The following is a 24,546-nucleotide window of genomic DNA, read 5'->3' as shown; positions in this document are numbered from 1 at the left end:
TAAGGTTCAAAAGACACCCAAAGTGCCACTTTACTTAAATTTTCAAAGTTACAAATAAAAGTTCACTTAGTTGACATGGTGAAGATTTCAATTTTTAACTTTTTCACTGAACAATTCCAATATTGGGAGGCAGAACAGAGCCTCCTCTCTGCTCACCTTCATGTGTCCTCCCAGCTCAGGAGCAGCTTCTTCCTCTAGTGTCCTTGCACAGTCAGTCAAACAGCCTCAGCAGACCTACTTCTCTTAAGCAAAAGCACAGCAGACTGAGACGCCGCAGATTTGGACTGTAGGCATTGCAGTTCACTTTCCTACACTGCTATAGCTCCGCAATGCAACTTCCTACCTCCTGAGATTGGGAGAAGAACCAAAAAAAGACACTAGACAGCATCAACATAGCAACAAAGTATTGTAGCAGCCAAATAGGCATCACTTTCTGTTTGAGATGCATAGAGCTAGACCTTACCAGGTAAATCTCTCTTTTACAGAAACACGATGAGAAACATGCAACAACAACGACAATACATCATTAATCTCATTGCTTCCTGGGCTTTCTGGGACATTCAAGATCAACGGTTAAATAATTTACAATCCTCCATGGGGTAACAGAGAGAGGGGGAGCATCTCAGAGCCTGGGAACGTGGTGTGGAAACATCTTTGAACACTGGAAGGAGCCCGACGGAGGGACACAGAACATGAGAATGAACCGCTGATGGAAGTACAGGGAAGGTAATCCACAATCTGGCCTTCCTGCGGGAAACATATTTACATCCAGCTAATGTATCTGGGCTCACGGACTGACCAGAGACTCTGACATGGACACACAGGGAGAGGAGAGAGGGAAAGGAGATAGAGGGAGCAATAGAGACTAGAGAGAAGTGAGTCCATGTTAGAAGAGGTTAAAGGTCGCAGGAGTGGGGAAAAGTAGAAGGAGAAAGTGGATAGCTTGAGCAGAGTTCTGACAGGGTCTTGACAGTTGTTGAAATCTAATAGGCCCTCTGTCTTCTGTCTGAGGAAAGAGCAAAACACTTGAAAATAAGAGGTCAGATGAGGATCACTGAAGATATGGATAAGGGACAGGAGTTCAAAAGTCAAAAGATGGACTGCAGCCAAGGAGGAGGAGGAGACATTGGAATGGCTTCAGATCTGTGCTGAGTTAACGGAGTTTCCTGGTCGGCTGATGGCAGAATTAAATGGGGCAGAGCTACCAAACGTAGCCCATCTCGTCATCCTTGTCGTCTTCCTCGTCCTCGTCGTCCTCGATGGCTCCTCGGGGGTGAATCCGGCCCCGTCTCTTCTTCTGCCGGCTCCTCCCGCTCTGCGATGGCTCCTCCTCCTGGTCGTCCAGGAGAATGACTGCTCCGCCGCTGCCAAAGTCCCCCGATGTCTCCTGGTCCTCGTCTGCCGGGAGATGTACAAACAGAGGTTAGAAGCATGGAAATATCTCTGTGGAGCAGAGTCTGTATAGTGTGAGATATCTAGTGTTGTAGGTTCATTGGCTCATGGTCACCCTCTCTCTGTAGGTCAATGCTGCAGTCCACTGGGTGATGTCGCCATGTCATGACAGTTATGGATTAAGTAGCTTGAGCTAGCTCAGTTCTTTGCACAAATGTTGTGATGATGCCAGCATGGTGACTTAAAAGGATCTGAGACGTGTAACTAGTGATGTGATGACTTATTGCCGAGCTAAATTGGCCATATAATGTGAAATAGTGCAAACAAGCTAGCTCCTCTGCTAATATTTGCAGTCTTGCTAGCAGTATGGCTTTAGGCATGGCAACGTAGGTCTGTCCTTCTTACGATCATCCCATTACTGTGGTCTAGTCTGGAATCTCTCAAAAACTACTGGATGAATAAAGATTACATTTGGTACAGATGTTTATGTTCCTCAGAGGATGAATCCTCGACTTCGTTTATCCCCTGACTTTTAGTCAAGCGCTACCATGAGGCTAACATTTGTAGTTCGAAATTACACGACTCAACAGGGTTTGATGGATTACCATCAAATTTGCATGAATTGTAATAACTGGTGATTTTGGTGGTATTGTTGTATTGCAGCTAATAAAATTAGATATATTAGCATTAAGCTCCTTAACAGTCGGTTACAGTCACATTGCAAATATTCTGATGTCAAACAAATGTTTTATGCGTCTCTAACTTTAAATAGTTCTTAGTTTGAACAGAAGTTATAATCTAAACTGCTGCCTCCAGCACTTTGTGAAATTTGGACCTAAAAATCCTTGTGAGCTCAGTTCAAAACAGCCTCTTTACACTTGAGTACAAGTGTTCTCTGGTTGAATAGCTCTTCCAGAGTTAAAATCAGTTTGGTGTCCTTGTGTTTAGGCGGTGAAGCGGAAAGCTGCTGCATTGCTACCTGTTTGTTATATGCGAGGCCGAAAGGGAGAACTCCAGGCTGCTGCTGCCTGAGGCCACTCAGCCAGAGTTAGATGAGCTTGTTAGACCGGAGACAAAGGACTGCTGCTGTCAGTGTGTGTGTGTGTGTGTGTGTGTTTGGTGGCCAGAGAGACTCCTCATCAATATTTGAAGCTGCAATTACTGGCTTTGGACTGGACTGGCATTGGAGTGAGCTGTAATCTGTGACTGTGAGTTGGCTGTTTGATTGATAATCAGTATGTCTGCCTGGATTCTTTCTGCTAATTATTGCTCTCTTTTTCCTGCACTGAAATGCCTTGAACATTGATCATCAGCAAAGTGCTTCTATTGGATATTTGACCATTTACGCTGCTGGTTCTTTAACTATAACTTTGACATATCAAAGCTCTTAATAATACATATATGTAGTATTTGTCTAAGTGCATCTCTAAATGCAGCTCAACTGTTTAATCTTTCAGTTGCTGCTAGTTATTCATGTATTCACAATTTTTTTGGCGTTCCTCTCTGCAGACAAGTGTGATGGATTTTCCTACTTGACTTGCAAGACGCTTGTGTTTCATCAAAGGTACATGAGCAGAATATCAGAGGCAGATAGAATCAGGTATATGACTGATGGCTGATAAAGCAGCCAGACTGGCTCCAGAGAAACGCCTAACGTTATCTGTTTCCTAAATGATCGCTGGTGCGTAGATGCTGGTATAGATGAAGAGAGACACTAAGCAAAGAAATAGAACAAAGTTGAAATAGAGATGCTCTCATGCTCAGTGGTACGTTATGTGTTTAAGAGCCGCTCCGCAGTCTCTCTTGTCTGCAGAAGCACAAAGATTAAAGCAGGGAGAGAGAACAGACGCACAGCAGTCCACCTGGATCAAAGCCCAAACTCTGCGAGGCAGCGAGACAATAAGGGCAAACAAAACACAACAAAAACTGTTGTTAGGCTATAAGTGAACATGTTTGTATGTGCATGTACTGTGTGTGTGTGTGTGTGTGTGTGTTTTGGTCTTACCGCAGTTTGGGTTGCCTTGTTTTCTGGAGCCAGCAATCTCATTGCCATATTTGTCCACACACCAACACTGGCCGGTGCTGCCGTGGCACTGAGTCGGTTTGAAGTAGCCCTCCTCAGTACAGCGAGGAATATAAGAGCCTGAGGATGAAAAAAGGAGAGAATATCATGAAAGATGTGAAGGAAGGTCAAAGGAAGAAAGGAGGGGGGTAAAAAGGTGATCTGATACCTCAGCAGAGGTTTTATGTCCTGTAGTTGTGACTGAAGTTCTTGCGTATTCACACAGGGAGATCAACAATCAATTACTGCTGTCAAGGTTGCAAGACAACAACCATACATCCTGCTTAAAGTGAAGCAGTCACTTTCAATAACACACACACACACACCTAGCTCCGTTACCTTCATTTGACCCCGTCCCAGCTCATTTTTCATGCTGTTTTGTTGTGAGCTGAGCTGAGCGATCTGCCCAGCGGGGACAGTCGACACGAGTACAAAATGTCAGGATGTGCTCTATAGTGTGTGCACGGTATGTTAACCGCTTCTGATTCTTTTGTCGGCTTCAAACTATTGAGAAGAAAGTTAAATGTTTCCTGCTAGTGTCTGTGTGTTTGCATTAAAGGTGGCCGAGAAGCAGTGACGAGCAGCTGTCAATCATCCAGACTGACCTATGAGGCCCTTTCTTCGACTCTGAGTCTGGATCCTGATCTTCTCACTTTGGCAGGGCAGTCCTGAAACCAGAGAACACAAAGTAGTTTAATAAACAGAGCTTCTCTAGTCTATCGACTGTACAGTTACCACAACATCTTAAAAATACAATAATATCTTAGCAATTTTGTACATTGGTCCCCCCTTCTAACCATTACTTTATGCATCCTCCTAAATAGCCTCTGGCCTTACATCTTCTACTGATCTTCCTGCAGCCACCACCTATATGAAGTACAACTGTCTCACTTGTTTTAACACACTAGCAAACCATGCAGACTTTACTGGTAAAGAGACAACTTGTACCAGCATTCGTATTTGGAATTATGTACGAAAGGTGTTACACAAACAAAACAAATTCAAATAAAGCTTTATTGGTGTGCAGCAGCAAGACGAAAACTTTGGACATGGTGGCTGCTTGCTTTAGAAGACCCTCAGACATAGATTATTGTATTATATTAATTAATGAATTAATTGAAAATAAATGCAAAAAAAAATGTCTACAATAATTTTATGTAGCTTTGTTGCTTGTTCGGTGTTGAAAGCCATCTGCAAAACCAATTCTGCACTCTCTCCAAAAAGACGCAAGAGACAAGTTTTAATGTTAGCTTTTTTCATTTAATCTAAATTGAATTGAATGAGTGGTTTATTTATACCTGGTCTGTAAAGAGGTCACCAGGTCTTTAGAAAATAAGTTTGTCAGACAAATTCTAATCATAAATGATTGAAAATATGGCCAAAATTACAAAATTAAAACGCAGGTTGTGGGAAAAACTGATTTCCTGGTTTTCATAAATCTAGTGGTTTCTATTCAGAGGAGAACCTTTTATTACCTATATTCTTTAAGGGGGGTATTATGCTAATTTCAAGCTTCATATTTCACTCTGTGATACCTGTGGAGTAGCTTAGCATAATTTACAGTTTAAAAAACTAAAAAATTTATCTCACACTGGTGCTCTGTGCAGGCCCTCATACAGCCTCGGCCTGAAACGACTCAGTCAGCTCTGTCCCTTCAAGAAACCCCGCCCCTTCTAGCCCCCTTTCTTCTGACTGGCCAGCGCTCTGAAGCCTGCTGAGGCTGCACTTTGTGACATCACAAAACTGAGTGAAAGCTGGCGTTCACAGCAGCCTGCAGACTGAGCTGAGAAGCCTGGGGATTACTCCAACATACTTTCACCTACAGTTTTGAAACTTCACCCACGTTTAGTCAGGACATCCAACATTGTAACATTATATATATGTCTTAAAATGTGAAACAGCTTAACACCCCCTCTTTAAGGTACATTATGAATATGTGGTAACTCGTATACTGTAAATATAAGTCACCACATAGTACGACTTGTTCTTAAAAACATCTTTTTCTCCTTTGTCCTTCTGATTTCACAGTCAGTCTTCAGCAAGCTGTTTCTCATCCCTCCTCCTCCTCCTCCTCCTCCTCACCATCAGGCTTCTGGAAGCAGTAGCACCACTCGTTGTTCGACAGCTTGCCATCCTTGAACGAGTCGCAGGAGTTGAAGAGAGGCTTCATGCACAGCTCATACTTGTCCAGGTAAATGGCACTCAGCTCTGATTGGTCCAGCAGGAGGTCAAAGTTCATGTCTAGTTTGTTGAACATCCATCCCAGCGAGTCCTTACAGATGGGCAGGATGCTGGTGTCGAAGTCTGGAGGAGAAGAGAGACGAGGAGGATGGAGAAATTGTTGAAGTGAGAATGTTTGAAACTGCAGAGCATGTCCAGGTCGCCTAGATTTTATCTTCTTCAAAAAGCTAGCTGAGATTTGTGTGTGTGTGTGTGTGTGTGTGTGGCAGAGCTGAGATGTGTTGACATTACAGAGAACAGAGCAGGGTCGCTGTCAACATCACCGCCAGCTCTCATGAGGACGGAGAAGCGTGGCTGTTCAACAGAAAAAGGGCTGCGCGCTCACACACACATATGCACACATTGTGGTGGGATGTACTCACGTCCAGCAGCAGTGTCAGAGCTGTCAGAGGATTTGAGGTCTCTGTTGGCATCAAGGTGGAGAACTCCGAACCAGTCCTTCAATCTGGCAGCCAGGCTGTGGAGCTCTGTGTCGGTGCACGCTACACACACACACACACACACACAAACACAGACAAACAAAAGATAATGAGGAGAGGGGAAGTTGTCGATCTGCTGCTGTCATCAAAGAGGAAATAAATTATTTTCTTGGTCGTTATCAAATGTTGATTTCATTTCTGCTGTTTACTTTTCTTTCCTTATTCTAGTCAGACTTTTCTCCTTGAGTTAACACACTGGAGTGATAACACACACACTGAACTGTGGCTATGTCTTGACAGTTACCATAGGAACCCCATCTGACATGCATATATTCACACACACCTATAAAAATACAGTACACACACACATACACACACACAGGGGAGGTTCCTCGTCTGCTGTCATCTCTATTGATTCACTATTTAATGCTCTGGTTCAAATGACTCACTCACAGTCACACACACACACTCACAGTCACAGTCACGCACATACACTAACAAACACACAACCAATTGACAAATGTCTGTTTGAAAACCCGAATGTCATCTTGCCCTCGGATGAAGAATAAACTGTTATCTCGCAGTGAGAGGCTACTTGTTATCTACTGTGGAGATAAATCTGTGTGTTTGTGTTGTTATGCGAGATCACACTCCTACTAAACTAAACAGACAGCTTATCAAGCAAGTCCACGCCACTCTCCGTGCCACCACCCAAAGAAAGCACAAAGTGAACAATATGAACCCACTAATTAAAAGTAGAAACCAGCCTCTGTCGCTGCCTTTCATCCGCTCCCTCGTTCCCCCGGCCCCCGTGGGACTGACAGGGTCTGCATACAATCCAAGCAAAAACCTCTGCCTCAGCCTGTCTCCCTCCGCGCCTCTGTCTGTCAATCTCAGTCTTCCTTTCTCTTCCTCTCCCGGAGTGATTGACATATTTTTTTCCTCATTCTGTTTCTTTTGAGAGCTTGATAAATGTGCCTGAAGGACAAGAGCCGTTCTCCTACTCGCGCCGAGGCCTCCAACACAAACTCTCCGGCTTTGTCTCGGCAGATAGAAAATGCAAGAGGAGGCTGTTAACATTCCTGTGGCGCCCTTATTTCAGAATTGAGGCAGTTTGCTGCAAACGTGCAAAGGTTTCGAGTAGTCAAAGATACACGTCTTCATACAGCTCAGAGAGATTTGATCTCCTTTTTCTTGGGTGTAGTGTTTGAAATCACAAAAGAAGGAAGAACCTGTTGTTCACATGCAAATAAATTGAATCCTGGAGACACATCAGGGAAGGGGAACGATAATCTTACCCAACATCTCTCTCTCACACACACGCACACACACACACACACACACACACACACTGGTGTTTACTCTAATAGCAAGAACAGAGATTTGTCCCTGTGTGAAGACTTGGATCACACTTTGCTGTCAGCGGATAAAGATGTCTGCAGCATGACATCAAAAGGGGTTGCATGCTTTATGCACTCACACATCACACGAGCGACATTACACACTCACACACACACAAATATAAGTATTTCCTGCTATGTTCTGCCGAGTAATACTCCTCATTCTGTTGCCGAACCCTGTCCTGCAACCTAGCATAGATGCAACATGCGCACACACACACACACACACATGCAGACACACACGTACATATTTTATAGCTATAGTTCAGGATGGTGTCATTATTGCAGCTGCTATAAAACAGGAGGCTGCCCCAGGTAACAGACAGGAGCTGAGGAGAGGACAAATAACATTTATCTGGCTGGCTATCCGTGTGACATTACCTCTGCCATCCCAAGGTGCTCCGTGTGTGTGTGTGTGTGTGTGTGTGTGTGTGTGTGTGTGTGATATAACCCTTCAGGACCAGACAGATAACATTTCAGAGTGCTCTTCATTTCCACGGTCTGCAGCAGAGAAAGGGGGAGCAAAATACCAACAGATAAACAATATATGTCTTCAATTAAAATTCCTCCTCTGGCAGAAGTGAAGTCCAACACGCACCGCTCTTTCTTTATACCCCCTCCTCTTTTTCTTCTTCATCCCCACACCTAAGTTTTTTCTCATCGTCTTCCTCTCAGTTACCAATCATCGCCTCTCTCGCCTTTGCGATTCTTTTGTTGCCTTTGAGGACTTCTTGCTCATTTCCCTCCATGCCTGTTCATTTCCAACCTCTCTCTCTCTCCTCTTCTTAAGATTCAATAGAAGCCTCTTATCACACCTTGCTCTTCCTAACTCTGTCACTTAGAAGACCACTTTGATATACATCAGTCCTCTATTTCTTTTCTCTCCTAAATTGCTTTGAGTGCTGCGTTTCCCATCCCTCTCCTCACACATCCACCTATAGACTCCAAAGCTTTAAGTGTTTGTTTTCCCCTTTGATATCAACTCCCTCCGTCCCTCTCCTCCACTTTTTCCACTTTTGACTCCACTACTCTCTCCATCTCGGACTTGGCACTGCGGCCCACAATGAGTCCCGATGGACCTCTCTTATCTCCCTCCCTCAGTGTGACCCAAATTGTCCGGGACAGGCTCGACACTGCTGCCTGTGTTCGGAGTCCCTTTGTTGGGCAATGAGTCAGAAAAGTGGAGCTGAACACATTCACGAGCCGAAGGACACAACGCGCTGAGATAGAATGGCCTGTTGACCATTCGTTTCTCTCTCTCACTCGTTTTCAGAGCCAAAGCAGAGCAGGGTCGGGCTGGCTGAAAGATGTCTGACACACATCAAAGCCTTTCCACGGGCAGTTAGAAAGATTGCTCTGTGAGGGCAGAACTGGATTTGATGTGGGAGTCAACAAGTGATGTTGCTTCTGTCAGTAAAGCAACTGATCAAGTTTTTAAGAAGTACCTTACATAACAACACTCAGAATTTGACATAAAGAATAAAATGGGACACTCAGACACCTCTTAAAAGCAGAAGTCATGGTATATATTCAAACTAAATGTAGGCCAATGGTTTACAGATATTTTAAGAAGACTACATGGCCCCACTACTGGCTGTGCGAGGCAGCTGCTTTGAGCTAAATGCTCACAATGATAGTGCAGTTTAGCATGCAAGCTAACATTTGCTAATTTGCACTAAATGACAGTTGAAGCTAATTGGAACGTCGTCAGTTTAGCAGGTGTTTGTTCATAAGGGAAAATTAGTTTGACCTGATGACGGCGATACATTAAAAGTCAGAGGATAACCAGTGTTATGGATGACTTCTCTTGGGAACATGGATATATGGGGGACATTTCTTGGCAATCCATCCAATAGTTTTGGAATTATTTCGGCCCGCAGGCTGCACGGTAGGGCAGTGGTTAGCGCTGTTGCCTCACAGCTAGAAGGGTTGGAATCTTGGTTCAGACATAGGAGGCCTTTCTGTGTGGAGTTTGCATGTTCTCCCCGTGCATTTGGGGTTCCTCTGGGTACTCCGGTTTCCTCCCACAGTCCAGACACTTGTTAGGTTCATTGGTGACTCTAAATTGTCCATAGCTCTGATTGTGAGCCTGAAAGGTTGTCTGTCTATGCATCGGCCCTGTGATCAGTCCAGGGTGTACCCCACCAGGGGTGGATCCAGAGGGGTAGCCAGGGGTGGCCTGGGCCCCCCTTGAAATCTGATTGGCCACCCCAAGTGCCACATTTTCTTTAGTACTTTAAATTGTTACTCTGACCACACAGTTTGAGTCCTTCAAGAATTAAGTGTTAAGGAAGGGTTAATTAAATGCTGGATGATGGATGGATGAAAGAAAGTGGGTGACCAACCAACTAATCCACTTGCAGTGCCATTTCTAGAGACAAACAGTCATCATCAATCCATCCATCCATAATCTATACCGCTTTTCCTGTAGCTTTAAGTGGATCCCAGCAGCCATTGGGCGGATCCCAGTGAAGTGGATCCCAGCAGCCATTGGGCGGATCCCAGTGGAGTGGATCCCAGCAGCCATTGGGCGAGAGGCAGGGTACACCCTGTCCAAATCTGCTTTTTAAATGCGGTACACTAAAATAAGTTGTTCCAAGCTTCGGTGTTGGTGTTCTTGCAAGCAGTCCCAGCACAAATGTAAGGGGTCTTTAGAGGAGGCTCAACATGCAGTGGGGACACTACTGAGAGTATCCTGACTGGCTGAATCACTGCCTGCTAGGGCAACTGCAGCAACCTTAAGTGTCTATAGAGGGTGGTGAAAGCTGCAGAGCATATCACCAGGACAGAGCCGCCATCCATGGAGGACCTCTACACCCAGCGGTGCAGCCAAGAAGGCCAACAGGATCATCAAAAAGCTCATTCAGTCCAGCCACAAACTGTGTGCCAGCTGCCGTAGGGCACCGGTCCTGCACCACCAGACTCAGGGACACTTCGTCCCTCAGGCCCTAACACTCCAAAGCATGTCACTGTCTCTTTAGTGTTATATTGTCATTTCAATATATATATAGGCCTGTTGTCACGTACCACATAATTTAAAATCATATTACATTTAATTTTTAGGACTTGTATTCCTTTATTCTAAAATAAATTGGCTCTGTTTTATGTCTTTAACTCCGTTCTCATTTTCATCTTCGTATTTAACTGACTTTCTTTTCATTCGTACTGTTTGGGCAAACTAATGGACACATTAATGATGGGGACATTTTGGTAAATGAATGGGGAAGGGCATAACATAACCAGCCAGACAAGCTGTTCAGTTGGTGACCTGGTTTGCAATCATTTCTTTGCAATGATTTTGAATAAACCTGTCTATTCTTCAGTTGAAAGCTTTTTTTCAAAGGTTTTGTGATTCTTAAAAGGCTTTGTAATTCCTCACGAACGATGTACCAAGATCTGGTATGAAAGAGACCCTTTGAAATCTTAACTGGTACGAGTGGTGTATAAAATAAATAATCGAGTAAACCCACCTGTAACTACTTCCTGTTTCAGAGTAAAATCAATAGAAACAAGAGGGACAAACAAAGTGACAAGGGCCCCACCACCACCTTGTTAGCTTTAATAAAGTGGAGGGGCTCTCCTTTTTTAATACAATGAGTTTTATGTCTTTGGCAGCAGATATAAGCCATACAATGTGGGTACAAAATTGGCAACAGTCTTAACAGCAAGAAACCTTTGACAAAGAAGTTGTCTCTTCAAAGCTGCTGCTTCTTACACCAAACAGTGACTTCCTGATTGCTCCAGTTTTATGCTGCCGCGCACTGAGACAGACATACAGTCCCAGATGTGATATTATTGGCTCCACTTCTAACCCCTCACGCATTGTTTGACAGTGAACTTTTACCCGGGTTGAAGCTGTAGTAGACAGTCAGCCAGACACACCGGCTGCTTTTCCCCAGGAGAAGAAGAATTGATCAGCACTGCGTCAAATATCAAACGCTGAATCATGGCTGGGAATTACCTTCTTATCCTTCTGCTTTCCTCCCACCTGCCCCTTCACCCAACACTTCCTCTGCTTCTGCTGTCTTTCATGTCTTCCAACTCAGATCAGCAGAATCTGGCAGCCAAAAAAACCCACAAGCTATCATTTTTTCACTGACTGAGGAGCACATAAACCACAAGCTGAGTGTGGAAAAGTAAGACTAAATTGCACCCAAGCACACCACATAAAACGTAGAAACAAGTTCCCTCTCTATCTATATAAAAATCCTTCACTTTGTTAATACCATCCAGAATAACACTAACAAAGACCAGCCTGCTCAGACAGGAGTGCTTCTTTGCTGAGTCTATTACAAAAGGAGATGTGCAGATGTGTATGAAGAAGCAGCTTCTGCAGGTTGGATACAGAGTCAACATAATGATCACTTCTCACTGACATGAACTGGCATCTGAACGTCTTCACACAGTAACTCTTTCCCTTACAAAACACATTTGTAGACTGCTGTTTGACTTCACCCAATGAGGAAATGTAATGCTGCGTGGATACCATTCAGTGGTAACACCCAGGATATAAGGAAGCCTGACATCTTCTTCCATATACTGCATGGAGAGTGGAGGTCAGAGAATGAAGTAATGTCACCATGGATTTAATGAGTTGCTCTATGGGCTACAACCTGAGCACCATATGGGCTCTTTATATTATATCTTAATATATTAACTTTTTGTATGTTTAAGTGGTGCTTAAGCAGTCTTTAACAGTCATATGTGTCACTCAGTTTAAATGTTTGCCCTGGAAAATATAAACAAGCCGCGTGCAGTTAATTGCTTCATCTGACACCTACCCCCCGTCATCAGTTTCAGGCATTAAAAATAACTACATAGAAATCATCAGTGTTGTCGCTGATAGTCTGGTTTGCTTTTTTAGGTCATAAAGAGTAATCAGGATTAATTTCAGTCTGTTTCATAACCACTGAAAAACTCCTCACAGGAGCTTTAATGTTCTTAATACTCTGTTTTTAACTGTGTAAAGCACTTTGAATTGCTGTATGTATGAACAGTGCTCTATTAATAAACTTTCCTTATGCCCATTTTTGCATATTTCTTTGCGTAATGTTACCATTGACAGTACGGCCATGTACAGAAAACTTTCACTGGATTATTCTGACACTATAAAATAATTCTGTCCACGTTCTGAAGTAAAAAGTTTCCATTTCAAAGCACATAAGTGGTTCTGCGTTAGCAGTAACTTAATTTTTGGGAGGTGACTCACACTGAAAATATAGTGTTCCTATAATGTAAGTTTGTGTTTAGATTTCATGAAGTTATGACGCTGGGAAAAGATCCATTTAAACGTCTCTTCCTCCAAGCGTACCCTCAACTCTCCCCTGGGAAGGCGAGCCCAGGAGATGAAATACCTATGGGACTTTATTATGGGTTTTGTTTAAATGTTGGAAAACTAATGAGTTTCATCTCATTGCTCAAGTTGGCATTGATGTGTTTTATTAGGAACCATGAAGAGGTAATGCGTAGCTTGTCTGAAAAATTCTCCTAATATGACAATCGTGTTTTAAAATTCCCCAAAGTAACTTAATGACTAATTAACTAATTTTACCAACAAGATGCATCTTCTCTGTTTGATTTAAGTCTGGCACAAATACAGCCCTGTTCATATTTGGTATTATGCATGTGTGCTGGGTGATCCAATCACAAGTGGACAGCTCCAGTGCGTCTCCATTGACCTCCTGTGATTGGATCTCACTTCCCCGCTCTGTATGCAAATGAACAAGGAGCCTCATTCACCTTCATTAGACTATGTAAAAGTCTTGTACCATCAGTTGTGGTGTTCCTGACTGCCATTAGGAAGTGATTGAGTGCAACTTTCCCAAACTACATTTGGTGACAGTCCCTCCAGGCCAGTTTAGGAAGTGAGATAAATGCTTCCTCCAAACGTCCTGATATATATCTGAAACCACCAGGGGAGGTCAGGCTTTGAATCTCGTCCCAGGCCTCCTTTATCACTTTTAAATGATTAACTAAGTTTGTCATATAAAAGAGAAGGAGTGCCTCTTAATCCAGACGGAGGAGAGGTGGGTGGTGGTCACCTTGAGACATCAGGAACGAGTTCTGATCAGATCAAGATGAAAGGCAGACGGAGGGAAAGAAAGGAGAAATGGGGGGTGGCGGAGTGGGGTGACACTTCTTAACAAGGTAACAGAGGGAGAGGGGAATGTAGTGAGACAGTCCGGCGAAGAGATATGAGGAAGATAGAAGGTCAGATTCATTAAAGAGATACAAGGGTATGTTTGATTCTCTTTGCCCCAAGCTATCAGCTCTCCAGAACAAACTCTCTGGCAGTGGGCTGGTGTTAGCCCAGATAATGATCAGTAATACACTGTCTGAGCGGACCTGGAGACAGGTGGGGATAGAAGTGAGACAGGTACAAAGAGAGAGCCAGTTTAAGAAAAGAGGGAGACTATTTCTACTTCTTTAAGCTCACTAAGTGTTGATCAACCAGCAGACTGTCTTCAAACTAAACCACAAAAAGGGATTTCTCAGTGCCTTCCAAAATAGTAACAATTCTTGTAACTTGTGCTGTGGAGGCTTTTTTCATGGCAAATATTTTGACATTTCATTGTAGAGAAAAGTAATATGGCTGCTCTACTGTTTAGGCCTTGGTCTTGCAAGAACACAACTAGTGTCTTTGTCTCCCTTTGAAAGTTCAAAAAAAGCTTTGTTTCTGGAAGGTGGAATTTGGGATTCACAAGTGGATTTTGTATTATCTGTCTGTTGTTCTTTGTCTGTTGTTTTTATGCGCTCCATTTATTTTTTTGAATGTCCATTGTCTGTTTTTGGAGAGGTGTGCCAACTTGGCCTGCACGCCCTCGAAAAGGGATTCTAATCTCAAGGGATGTAATAAAAGAGAACACATTAAAAAGAATTGCTTCTTCTACTGGGTGTCCATGTTAACCGTTACACTGTTACACTGTGCCAACACGTCAATGCTTTTAACACCTTTGCTTTTCCAACATTGACAAGTCTCTTGTGAGAAAAGGCTCTTTGTGAGATCATATCTATTGTAGTCAGGGCATTCTTTACACATCCAACAGTGCGGAGAAGGAAAAGTAGCCTAAATTAGCTGGGCTATAACATTATTCTAAGCAGTTTGCTAACAAGTGAAACCAGATAAAACAGTGAACAGCTCCTCCTCCGTGAGTTTGAGTCTGTCACTGCAGGTGTTATGAGGTGTTATCACCTGTTTCACCGCGATCTGTTTCTTTGCTCTTCTTTGAGCAGTAATTGTGGTTGGCAACACAGTTTTCTGGTTCCTTGCCGTCACTCGCTGGACTGGAGTGTAAAGCTCTTCTGCCATCTCTTCTCAGCAGTGCGCCGATTTAACAGGTCTGATGGCGATGGGAACCCAGAGTGCTCCAGTTTGCGTTTATGTAAGTTGAAATGTTTGATCCTTTCTTCATAGAGTTTACTTTTTTCCATCAGAATTCTTTTTTTCTCAGTTTTGACTCACCAACAATAGCTGAGCTGGTTGCATTGGTGTTATATTGTATTTATAATCAGAGGTAACTCCTTGCAGAGGTAGCTTTGAAGCCATTTAACCAACAGTTTGTTTACATCTGCGATTGTTTTTTTCGCAGGAGATATAACAACGAGAAATTTAAGATTTCTCCAACTTAGAACAACTTGACATTTACAGGAGCAGTTCTTCTGACTCAGCTGGTCATTATTATGCTCAGCATTACTTGGTTTGAATGTGCATGATTAAAAAACATGAGCGAAGGGATGCAAACAGTAGTCACTGGTGCCAAAGTGGTTTGCCAAAGCCTCCACATGACACTCTCTCTCGGAGGTTTGCATCACCATAACAACATCTTGGCCACATGAGGAACCTTGCAGGGAAACTGTGCGCACAGTTCGTATTAAGTATTTTTCTAGTACTTTTCTAGTGAGGACAGCCTCACCACGAGATACTGAAAATCCTCTACAGGCACTCTTCACACTGGTCAGCACGGCGGAGAGAATCCTTGAGCAATTGGCATGTGTTTGGAGAGGATAGGAAGTGTGGAGGCAGAAGAGAGGACGGCACAATCTGTCCTCCTGTGAGCTCTCTGTAGAGCCGCGAGACACAACTGCCAGGAAGTGTTTAATTTAGCGAGGGGGATTTAGCCCATTCAGCCTCTAACTGTTCTCTTTGTTTTGACAATGTCTTTGTTCAACAGTAGCTGACGGAAAATTAAATATGATTATTAAAAAAATAACTAGTACCGTCTTACGCCACTACCCATGGTCACCTGCAGGATCACTGTGTGGCAGCTCAAGTCTTTGTTTTCTATGAGAGAGTGATGATGCAGCGCTGCCTCGGGGGGGGATGACAGATCAAATTATATCTGTGTCGATTAACCAGCGATGGATTTTCTAAGCAAATCAGGTTTATGGCTCATTAAGGGAGATCTTAATTTGTCATCAGAATACAGATTACACCAAATTTAGCAATTAGCATATACAATTAACCTGTGCTTATGGCCTCATCTTGGACGATTTCCCTGGTTTCTCTCAGCTCCAGACACTTTCTGCTTTGTGTCTTTGCATTACAACACTGCAGAGACTTTGCAGGATCCATTTGTGCCAGTGTGACCCAGTGTCAAAAGCTAAGGAAAGGGTTCAACTCTATTTGTCATATTGAATGCATGCCTCGCTTTTTTTTTTATTTGCAATGACTGTAGAGGATAGACAAATGTAGGAAATAGCAAAAGTAGAGGTGGAACTTTAACCCAACACTCTGCAGAATGATTGATTGGATGCTTGAGATGGAAAATAAATGAGCAGCAGATACAGAAGGGAGCGCGAGGAGACAAGAGGGAGAGATGTGACTGACAAACACACACACTGACATGCTGCCCATACACCCACTAACACAGTGAAAAATAAAGGTTATTAGTGTGGTCGAGGCAAAGGTACTCATATTTGAAGCCTTCCTCTCTGCCTTGTCTAATAAAAAACAACATTTGCCCTGCACTCCAAATAAACAGTGTACTTCAGCACACACTCACCGTATCATCTACAACTTTCCATCAAAATCGATCGAGGCAGTGAGAGAGAGAGAGAGAGGACGGGAAGAGAAACACAACCATAAAAACTATAGTTTTTCCTCTGTCCCACTTCTTAGAGGAGGATCAGCTCTGTCCAAGGACACAAACTGTTCTCCACTGTTTGTTGGATCGGGGGGGTCGCTGCTTTCTCTGACACATGGACCATGTTACACCAACTATTTCCACATGCGATTTTGCACTTGTGAATAAGATGCACTAGATATATTTTCAAAGAAATAAAAATGTTGCTGCAGGTTTGCCCAATTTTTAAAAAGAAAATATCATTATATTTTCTGACCAATCTCCATCTATTATCTACACTGCTTATCCTGTTCAGGGTCACAAAGAGGCTGGAGCCTATCCCAGCTTTCATTGGATGAGAGGCGGGGTCACACCCTGGACTGATTGCCAGTCAATCACAGGGCTGACACATAAAGACAGAGACCATTCACGCTCACACTCACACCTACAGGCAATTTTAGAGTCACCAATGAACCTAACGAGGATGGCTTTGGACTGTGGGAGGAAGCCGGAGAACCCTGAGAGAACTCACACATGCACAGGGAGAACATGCAAACGTCGCTCGAACGGGGATCTGAACCGGGAACCTTCTAGCTATGGGGCAACAGCCAACGTCCAATCTCAAAAGAATAAAAAAACAACTCAGATGTGAATGAAAATACTAGATTTTCAAAATAAAACTGAATAAAATGAAATTTCTTCCAGTTTATAAAATATCTTAAACCACTTCTTTGAAGCATGTTGTCCAAAATACCTTCCTACTTGCTACATCTACCATTTGCCATTTTTTTAAGTGTCCAAATTATTAATATAAAACGTATGCACAAAAAAGTGTGATATAGTGCCGTCAGAAGTGTCCTAAATTTTAATACATATTGCCTCAGTTCACAAACAATATCTCACAACACTTAACCGTACTCTTTGTAACATACAAACATTAGTAACACTTTATATTGAGGTCCTTGTAGTAAGCGTTAGTTAATAGGTAATAATACTCTTATAAGTCCTTATAAGATGCTTATTAAGATTAAATATATGTTTATAAATATAAGACCAAAAGTTTTAGGCAGTTGTGAAAAAATGCTGTAAACTAAGAATGCTTTCAAAAATATAAATAATAATTGTTTATTTTTATCAATTTACAAAATGATAAGTGAGCGAACAAAAGAAAAATTGAAATCAAATCAATATTTGATGTTACTACCCTTTGCTTTCAAACCAGCATCAATTCTTATAGGTACACTTGCACAAAGTCAGGGATTTTGTAGGATTATAGTCAGGTGTATGATCAACCAATTATACCAAACAGGCATGATCATCAATTTCATGTAGGTTGAAACACAGACATTAACTGAAACACAAACAGCTGTGTAGGAGGCTTAAAACTGGTTCAGGAACAGCCAAACTCTGCTACCAAGGTCAGGTTGTGGAAGACAGTTTCATGTCACAGGTCATACACCATGGCAAGACTGAGCACAGCAAAAAGACACAAGGTAGTGATACTGCATCAGCAAGGTCTCTCCCAGACAAAGATTTAAAAGCAGACTGGGGTTTCAAGATGTGCTGTTCAGGCTCTTTTGAAGAAGCACAAAGAAACGGGCAACATTGAGGATCGGAGACGCAGTGGTTGGCCAAGGAAACTTAGTGCAGCAGACGAAAAACACATCAAGCTTATTTCCCTTCGAAATCGTATGATGTCCAGCAGCGCCACCAGCTCAGACCATGCAGAAACCAGTGGGACCCAGGTACACCCATCATACACCTGACTGTAATCCTACAAAATCCCTGACTTTGTGCAGGTGTACCTGTAAGAATTGATGCTGGTTTGAAAGCAAAGGGTAGTAACACCAAATATTGATTTGATTTAGATTTTTCTTTTGTTCGCTCACTTATCATTTTGTAAATAATTTTAATAAATAAAATAAATAAAACATTTTGAAAGCATTCTTAGTTTACAGCACTTTTTTTACACCTGCCTAAAACTTTTGGACAGTACTGTTTGTGTGTGTAACATGTATGTAATGTATATGTGTGTAATATGTATGTAATACATTAAATCAGAAGACTTGTAAAGATGATCTGAAGTAATTAAACTCACCCGAATAGACTGACAAGACGAGCAATAGAGAAAATAACTATATTATACAGTGTTATATATGAAGGCTTAGTGGCCTCTGCAAAGCAATTACCTCTGCTGCTGCTGAGGATAAGACAGTATGCTCAGTATATACTGATGTCTAACAAAGCTTCTTCTATATTACTTTCAGTTTATTCAAAGTGTTATATAAAGCTCACTGCTACATAATTATGTTAGTTCTGCCTGTCCGGCTCATTTCTCCTGATGTCACCTCGCCATGACACTTACCTCATGTGCCCTCCTACACACAGATGAGCTCTCTCACACACACACACACACACACACACACATCTTGATATCTGTTTGCTTTTCTAACTTTTCACATGGTAATAAAAACTAAATCTTTTGATCTTTTTTTATTTTTTTGCTTTTGCATCTACAGGTATTGTGTGATACACAGATATTTACCAGTCGGGTGTGAACGCACAGGCGTAGCTTGAACCCGTGGCTATCAGTAAACACAGAGGAGCGATCACACGTATCAAACTGCTGCAATCTTTTTACCGTTACCACCGGAGCTCAATCTGACACATACACTGTGTTTTCCTCACCTACTGCCACATCCATCTGTTTACCATTTTGTGCTGCTGATCTAATGACAGATTGTATCAAACACTCTCCTCACTCATCCCTGCTACCTCTGAATGCACAAACGTTCGGACGTGATATCTCTCAGGCTGTGCTGGAAAGTACAGTGGCATTCACGACGAGATGAAGAGAGTTCGAAAGTTTTAAAGAACAAACTTAGAGCCAGAAAATAAGAGCAATGCTGCCCAGGATCTTTCTGTTCACACAACCTTTCAATCAGCTCCATCCCGCCGCCACGCTCTCAGCAAACCAAACACAGTCATACTTCATTATTGAGCAAAGATGGAGGGAATTAATTAGACAGCAGTCAACACTTCTCTGTTACAGCGTCACTCCCTATTCCCTCCATCATTCAGCCACTAACTAATGGAGGAGAGAGTCAGATAAAGAGAGAGCTGCTGTTAATTAGCAGACACTTTTCCTTTGTGTTAAATGTGCCTGATGAACCTCGGGATTCTTCTAAATGCTTCCTAATCACAGAGTGATTAGAGACGACCTGTGGGGGCAGAATGTGTCTGTGAATTGTGAATAAAGGAAATAGTATTTAATATTCCAAATAGATAGATCGACTCACAAGAAATAACACACACGCACACTCCAAGTTAAACATTCCCATCACTCCCCCGCCTAAAGAGAAAAAGTCTGTAACCATAACAATCCATCCTTTTTTGTGCCGCTCTCCTGTAGATTGCATTTCTCCTCCGAAATCTCTCCATCCATCTACTGAAATCCTATTTTCATGACAAACAATCAGACACACACACTCACTCCGTCTCTGCTCCCTGTAGCTGTCAGAAAACGTGCGGGGAGGGCGTGATGGGAGAGGAGGAGAAGGAAATAACTTGAGTAAGGGGGGAAGTGACAGGAAAAGGAATGGAAAGACTGTGAATCACCGGAGAATTTGAGGGATTACCTGTGAAGAGTTGTGTGTGTGTGTGTGTGTGTGTGTGTGTGTGTGGGTAGTAATAACAGTGTGTTTCTGAGGCATTCCTGTGAACCTGAAAATGGCTGAAATACAGATAACCTTCTCTCTGCCCGCACATTCATCCTGCTGTAATGCTATCCCAGCTTTCCACCTGTGTTTATCCTTTCAAGCATCGACATGTACACATCCACACATCGTCAGAAAACGATGGATGAGAGGTTGGATTTGAAATTGACAAATAATACTATGCAACCGCCTAAATGACTGCTAATTGGACCTTAATCCAAACATGTAGTTGTGTGTGTAATCAGAGGGATCGATAGTGAAAGAGCTAGCTGTCTATCTAAACAGAAAGGTGTCTGTAAATATGAACAGAGAGCCAGAGTACTCACCAGCCTTATCAGTCTTGTGTGATGGTTTGCTGAGCTCCTGACCAGGCAAACAGGGACACAACCCGTCACATCTCTCTGAGATCGTCTTCCCAGACAGGCAGTTCTGGAACTCCAACTTACACTGTAAAGAAACACAGACAAACACGAGTAATGGAGACGTTTTGTACTGGCCTCAGTTGGAGAGGAAAAAAAGTAAACAACCCATTCGATGTCATCGGGGTTATCTCTGCTCGGGCTTGGAGGCTATAAATTTATGGAGAAAAATGCAGTGTATGCAAAACATAATTGGAGTTAAAAGGGTTAATGTTTTGACCCCATCAGGCGCTACAGGTCGAGATCTTACCTTTTAAACTTGAATTAACTGTTTTATTATTATTAACTTTCACCTGACCTCACTCGAAGATCTGGTATGTCAACAACCAGGGCCAGGTGTTGAAGCTTGAAGAACTGACTCTGCAGCCGTTTTATGCAAATCTTTTTTACCAAGACATAATCTGTATTTACAGATTCTACTAGATTCTAGTTTCTGTTTGAACTACGATTGTAGTCCGAGCAATATTGACCAATCACATATCAGCAGGCTGCAGAGTATGCAGGAAAAACAGTCTATGTGGAGAGCAAAAGCAGGCGGAGCGAAATCCGCCGTAATGACAGCCCGACTCCCATCAGCGCCATCTGACAACGATTGAGTTTCTTATTAATCTCTATAAACAGACATCTGCAGTACGTTCAATCCGCTCCAGGTCTAAAATTCAAATCTGCTTGTCGTTGTGTCACCAAAGCCGTTCAACGTTTAGATTTCCTGACTTCCTCGAATGCACCAGACATTATCAATCCAACCTCCGTTCAACAAACAAGCATTTTGAAAGTAGTTTTGTTCTCCTCTTGAGGACAGACCTGACAAAGCTTCATTCTTTTATGAAGTTTATTTTGCTGACATACCTGGAGGGGCGAAATTCACTTCTCTTTTGATCTGAACACACGGTTGCTTTTCAAGTTGCTAACTGGACTGTAAACAATGCAGCGCACTGAACAGGAAGTCTTGGCTGGAAGTCCTTATTACTAAACGCTGACTAAACCGGACATGCCAGACATGTTCACCGTTGCTCCAAGAGGCTATATCGTCGTCAGACTATAGCTTATGGGTTCTGAGACTGACCCAGACCAAGATGGAGCCGTGCAGTAGTGCAGCAGCAGCTCTAGCCTCTTGTTCAAAGGTTTTTTTATTGTCTTTTTCTATTATTACTTTTTTTTTTTTACCCGGAATTTTGATTTACTCCCCTTTAACATGCTCTCAAACTGAATCCTTCTACTACTAAAAGTACAGTACTTAATCACTGTGATGCCCCTTTAAATAAGGGAGCATACATTTTGGACATGAAACTGTATGTTTAAACTTTAACAACCACCAAAAAATTTAAACATGAGTTTTCTCTGTGGAGGTGATTAAGAGAGAGATTTGCTGAAAGAGCATGAATGATTTATCTTAGATGAACAGACATGTCCATTAGGCAGCCGTGTAGACACAGAGATGCCCAATGACATTGTACTATTCCTGCAGCACAAACCCTAATGCAAGATGGACTACTTCAAAATGTAATTTAACAGTATAAATCTGATTTCAGGTAAGTGAGGGCTAAGAAATGCTTTGGACTAGTTTAGGGGGAAAAATCCAATTACAAGATCCTTCCGAGAGGAATAATGAAAACTGAAATGAGTTATGTAAATTCAGCGTGCGAGACGATGCCGACGTTTTGTCACGGCGAGACCATGACTGTGCATAAACATCTTTACACGTATCATACACCGTACACAGGCTCAGCTGTATCCCACCAGCACTTTCATTTCCCATGCTCAAATCCATCATTTCCTCCCTGTCAGCTCGGTGATACTGCTGCTAATGTTGCTTAATGAAATTTGTTGACAAAGGAACAGCGCTCCGTCCTGTTCTCAACATATTGAATTAGCTGTCTGGGGAGGGAGACAGAGGGAGAGGGAGAGACAGACCGAGGGAGAGAGGGACAGCCCAGGAAATGGATGACCTCCCCCAGTCACTGTCAGCACACTGAGAGGCTCCATGAATCTTTATGTTTGTCTCTCTCCAGGGGTTAATGTGGTTTTGATGAAACAGTGTTTTAACACCTGACTTGGTGGAGTAAAAATAGAGAGGAGGGGGGAGTAGAGGAGTGGAGGAGTGGAGCGGAGCGGAGAAGAGATGAGAGGAGAGGGGAGAAAGGATGATTTAAGAGAAGGAAAGTAATGGACTTAACTTGGAGGGCTGAGGCCTCTCTGGAGATAAGAGCTCTGTCCTCTTAATAGGATATCGAGTGTGTGTGTGGTTACGATGAGGGAGGCATGTAATGTAATAATAAAACATGAATGAGCTCGAGACCAGCAGCTCACTGGTGAGCAGAGTTTAAGTTGGGCCACAGGGACCCATCACTCCACCAGCTAACTGAACCCCTCCAACTAAATTACCGGAGAGAGCAGCGGGACTCCCGAGCCCTCCCCTCCTTTTGTTCCTCCTCCAACACTTTTCCCTCCTCAGCCCGGCTTCAGGCAGCTGGGTTATTAGAAAAACCTATGTCCTCTGATTTTCTCCGACCCAAGGAGTTCAAACTGCCAATCTCAGGTTATTTCATACTCCTGGGTTTGAAGGCTTGAACCTGCATTTTAACGGAATCACCACCAAATGTCTGGAAGCGCATTAATTTCCAGCAGAGCTGAGATAAAAAACCCAGTAAAGAGCTCCTAGTAAAGAAAACATGACCGCAGTTGAACTCCTCCTCTCCTTATACACTTGCTTTTATTGATTCTGACTCCTCAGACACTACTAAGTGTCCAAGGGTCAGTATAAGGAACATCCCTGACTGTAACACTAACAAACACCACTGAGCAAGGGACAACGGTGTGCAGGTGTCCTAGCGCTTGTAGCTCCCTGTGCTTTGCCAATATTCCCGTCACAAAGACTTTGATTCAGCTGTGGATGACCCACTTATTTCCTGCGAATTAGATTGGGCTTCACCCCGGCAACCAAAAATTCAATATGAATGTGGACGTCAATAAGCACCTTAAGTCCCCTCAATTATTCCAAAGGTTAAATCCTGCTTTTCTTTTGCTCTGTATCACCACATTGTGACTTTGTGTCTGTGTGTGATTTAATGTAGCTGAGAATGAGATTGTGAGCAGAGGTCAGTAGCCAGAAAGCAGGACACAGCACGATGGGAAGGTGGGAGTTGGGGTGCTTGTGTAGAGATTATTTTCAGCTGCTGGAAAGACCCCTGATTGGTAACCCCTGCCATTTGCAAAACAGTAGCCCTACTGCTGAAACTCATTTTAAATACAAGCAACACAGAATTGTATAACACAGCGGCTCTTCAAGTGCTGTTGTTTGTCTAGCAGCAATTCTGCCCCTGTTTTTAAAGTTGCAAACAAACTGAATTATTAATAAATGTCGCCAAGAAACAGAGAAAAATAAGTCAGAGAAAGTATAGAGAGAAGGGAGGAAGAGGAATAAACGGAAAAGGGATGTCTCACCTTGGAGGAGTAGGTGTGTCCATCAGATCCACACACAGGACTTGACTGGAGCGCTGAGCAGAGCCTGCATTTCCCATGAGCACCGGCTTCAACCCTGAGCCTATGGCCTGCACTGCCTTTCCTGGGTTTCACACTGAAAGAGACAGATAAAGGGGTAAAATGTAGTCATGCATCTGAATTAGCATTACTCAGTAAAGCAAATGTAGACATTGCATTCTCACAAACATCACTATGATGCATTTATGTATGAGGGAAAATTGAAGTGTAGTAAAAACTCTCCAGGCGGGAACATTATCCAAAGTAGCAGAATCCTTTTACCAAGAAGAAGTCTGTTAAGTGTTTCTGGTTGCAGGGTCAGATGAAGAAGAGTAAGTCCTGATTGGTCCTTCGA

General features: G+C 42.8%; 1 protein-coding gene across 1 annotated transcript in view; it reads right to left on the bottom strand.

Moving 5' to 3' along the window:
- spock1 (SPARC (osteonectin), cwcv and kazal like domains proteoglycan 1) overlaps positions 1-24,546 on the bottom strand; it is a 69,518-nt gene continuing 44,972 nt past the window's right edge. Inside the window, exons 5-11 of the mRNA XM_069669345.1 lie at positions 24,156-24,288; positions 20,619-20,739; positions 6,058-6,177; positions 5,537-5,758; positions 4,060-4,122; positions 3,398-3,535; positions 1-1,398 (exon numbers count right to left, since the gene is read on the bottom strand). Coding sequence (XP_069525446.1) covers positions 1,202-1,398; positions 3,398-3,535; positions 4,060-4,122; positions 5,537-5,758; positions 6,058-6,177; positions 20,619-20,739; positions 24,156-24,288 — 994 coding nt within the window. The 3' untranslated portion in view covers positions 1-1,201. The remainder of the gene's footprint in view (positions 1,399-3,397; positions 3,536-4,059; positions 4,123-5,536; positions 5,759-6,057; positions 6,178-20,618; positions 20,740-24,155; positions 24,289-24,546) is intronic.

This window comes from Semicossyphus pulcher, unplaced genomic scaffold, assembly GCF_022749685.1.
Source record: "Semicossyphus pulcher isolate SPU_LCO1_2020_fin unplaced genomic scaffold, fSemPul1.0.p SCAF_2, whole genome shotgun sequence".
In the NCBI taxonomy this organism is placed as follows: domain Eukaryota; kingdom Metazoa; phylum Chordata; class Actinopteri; order Labriformes; family Labridae; genus Semicossyphus; species Semicossyphus pulcher.
This window is presented reverse-complemented; position numbering and strand designations above follow the sequence as displayed.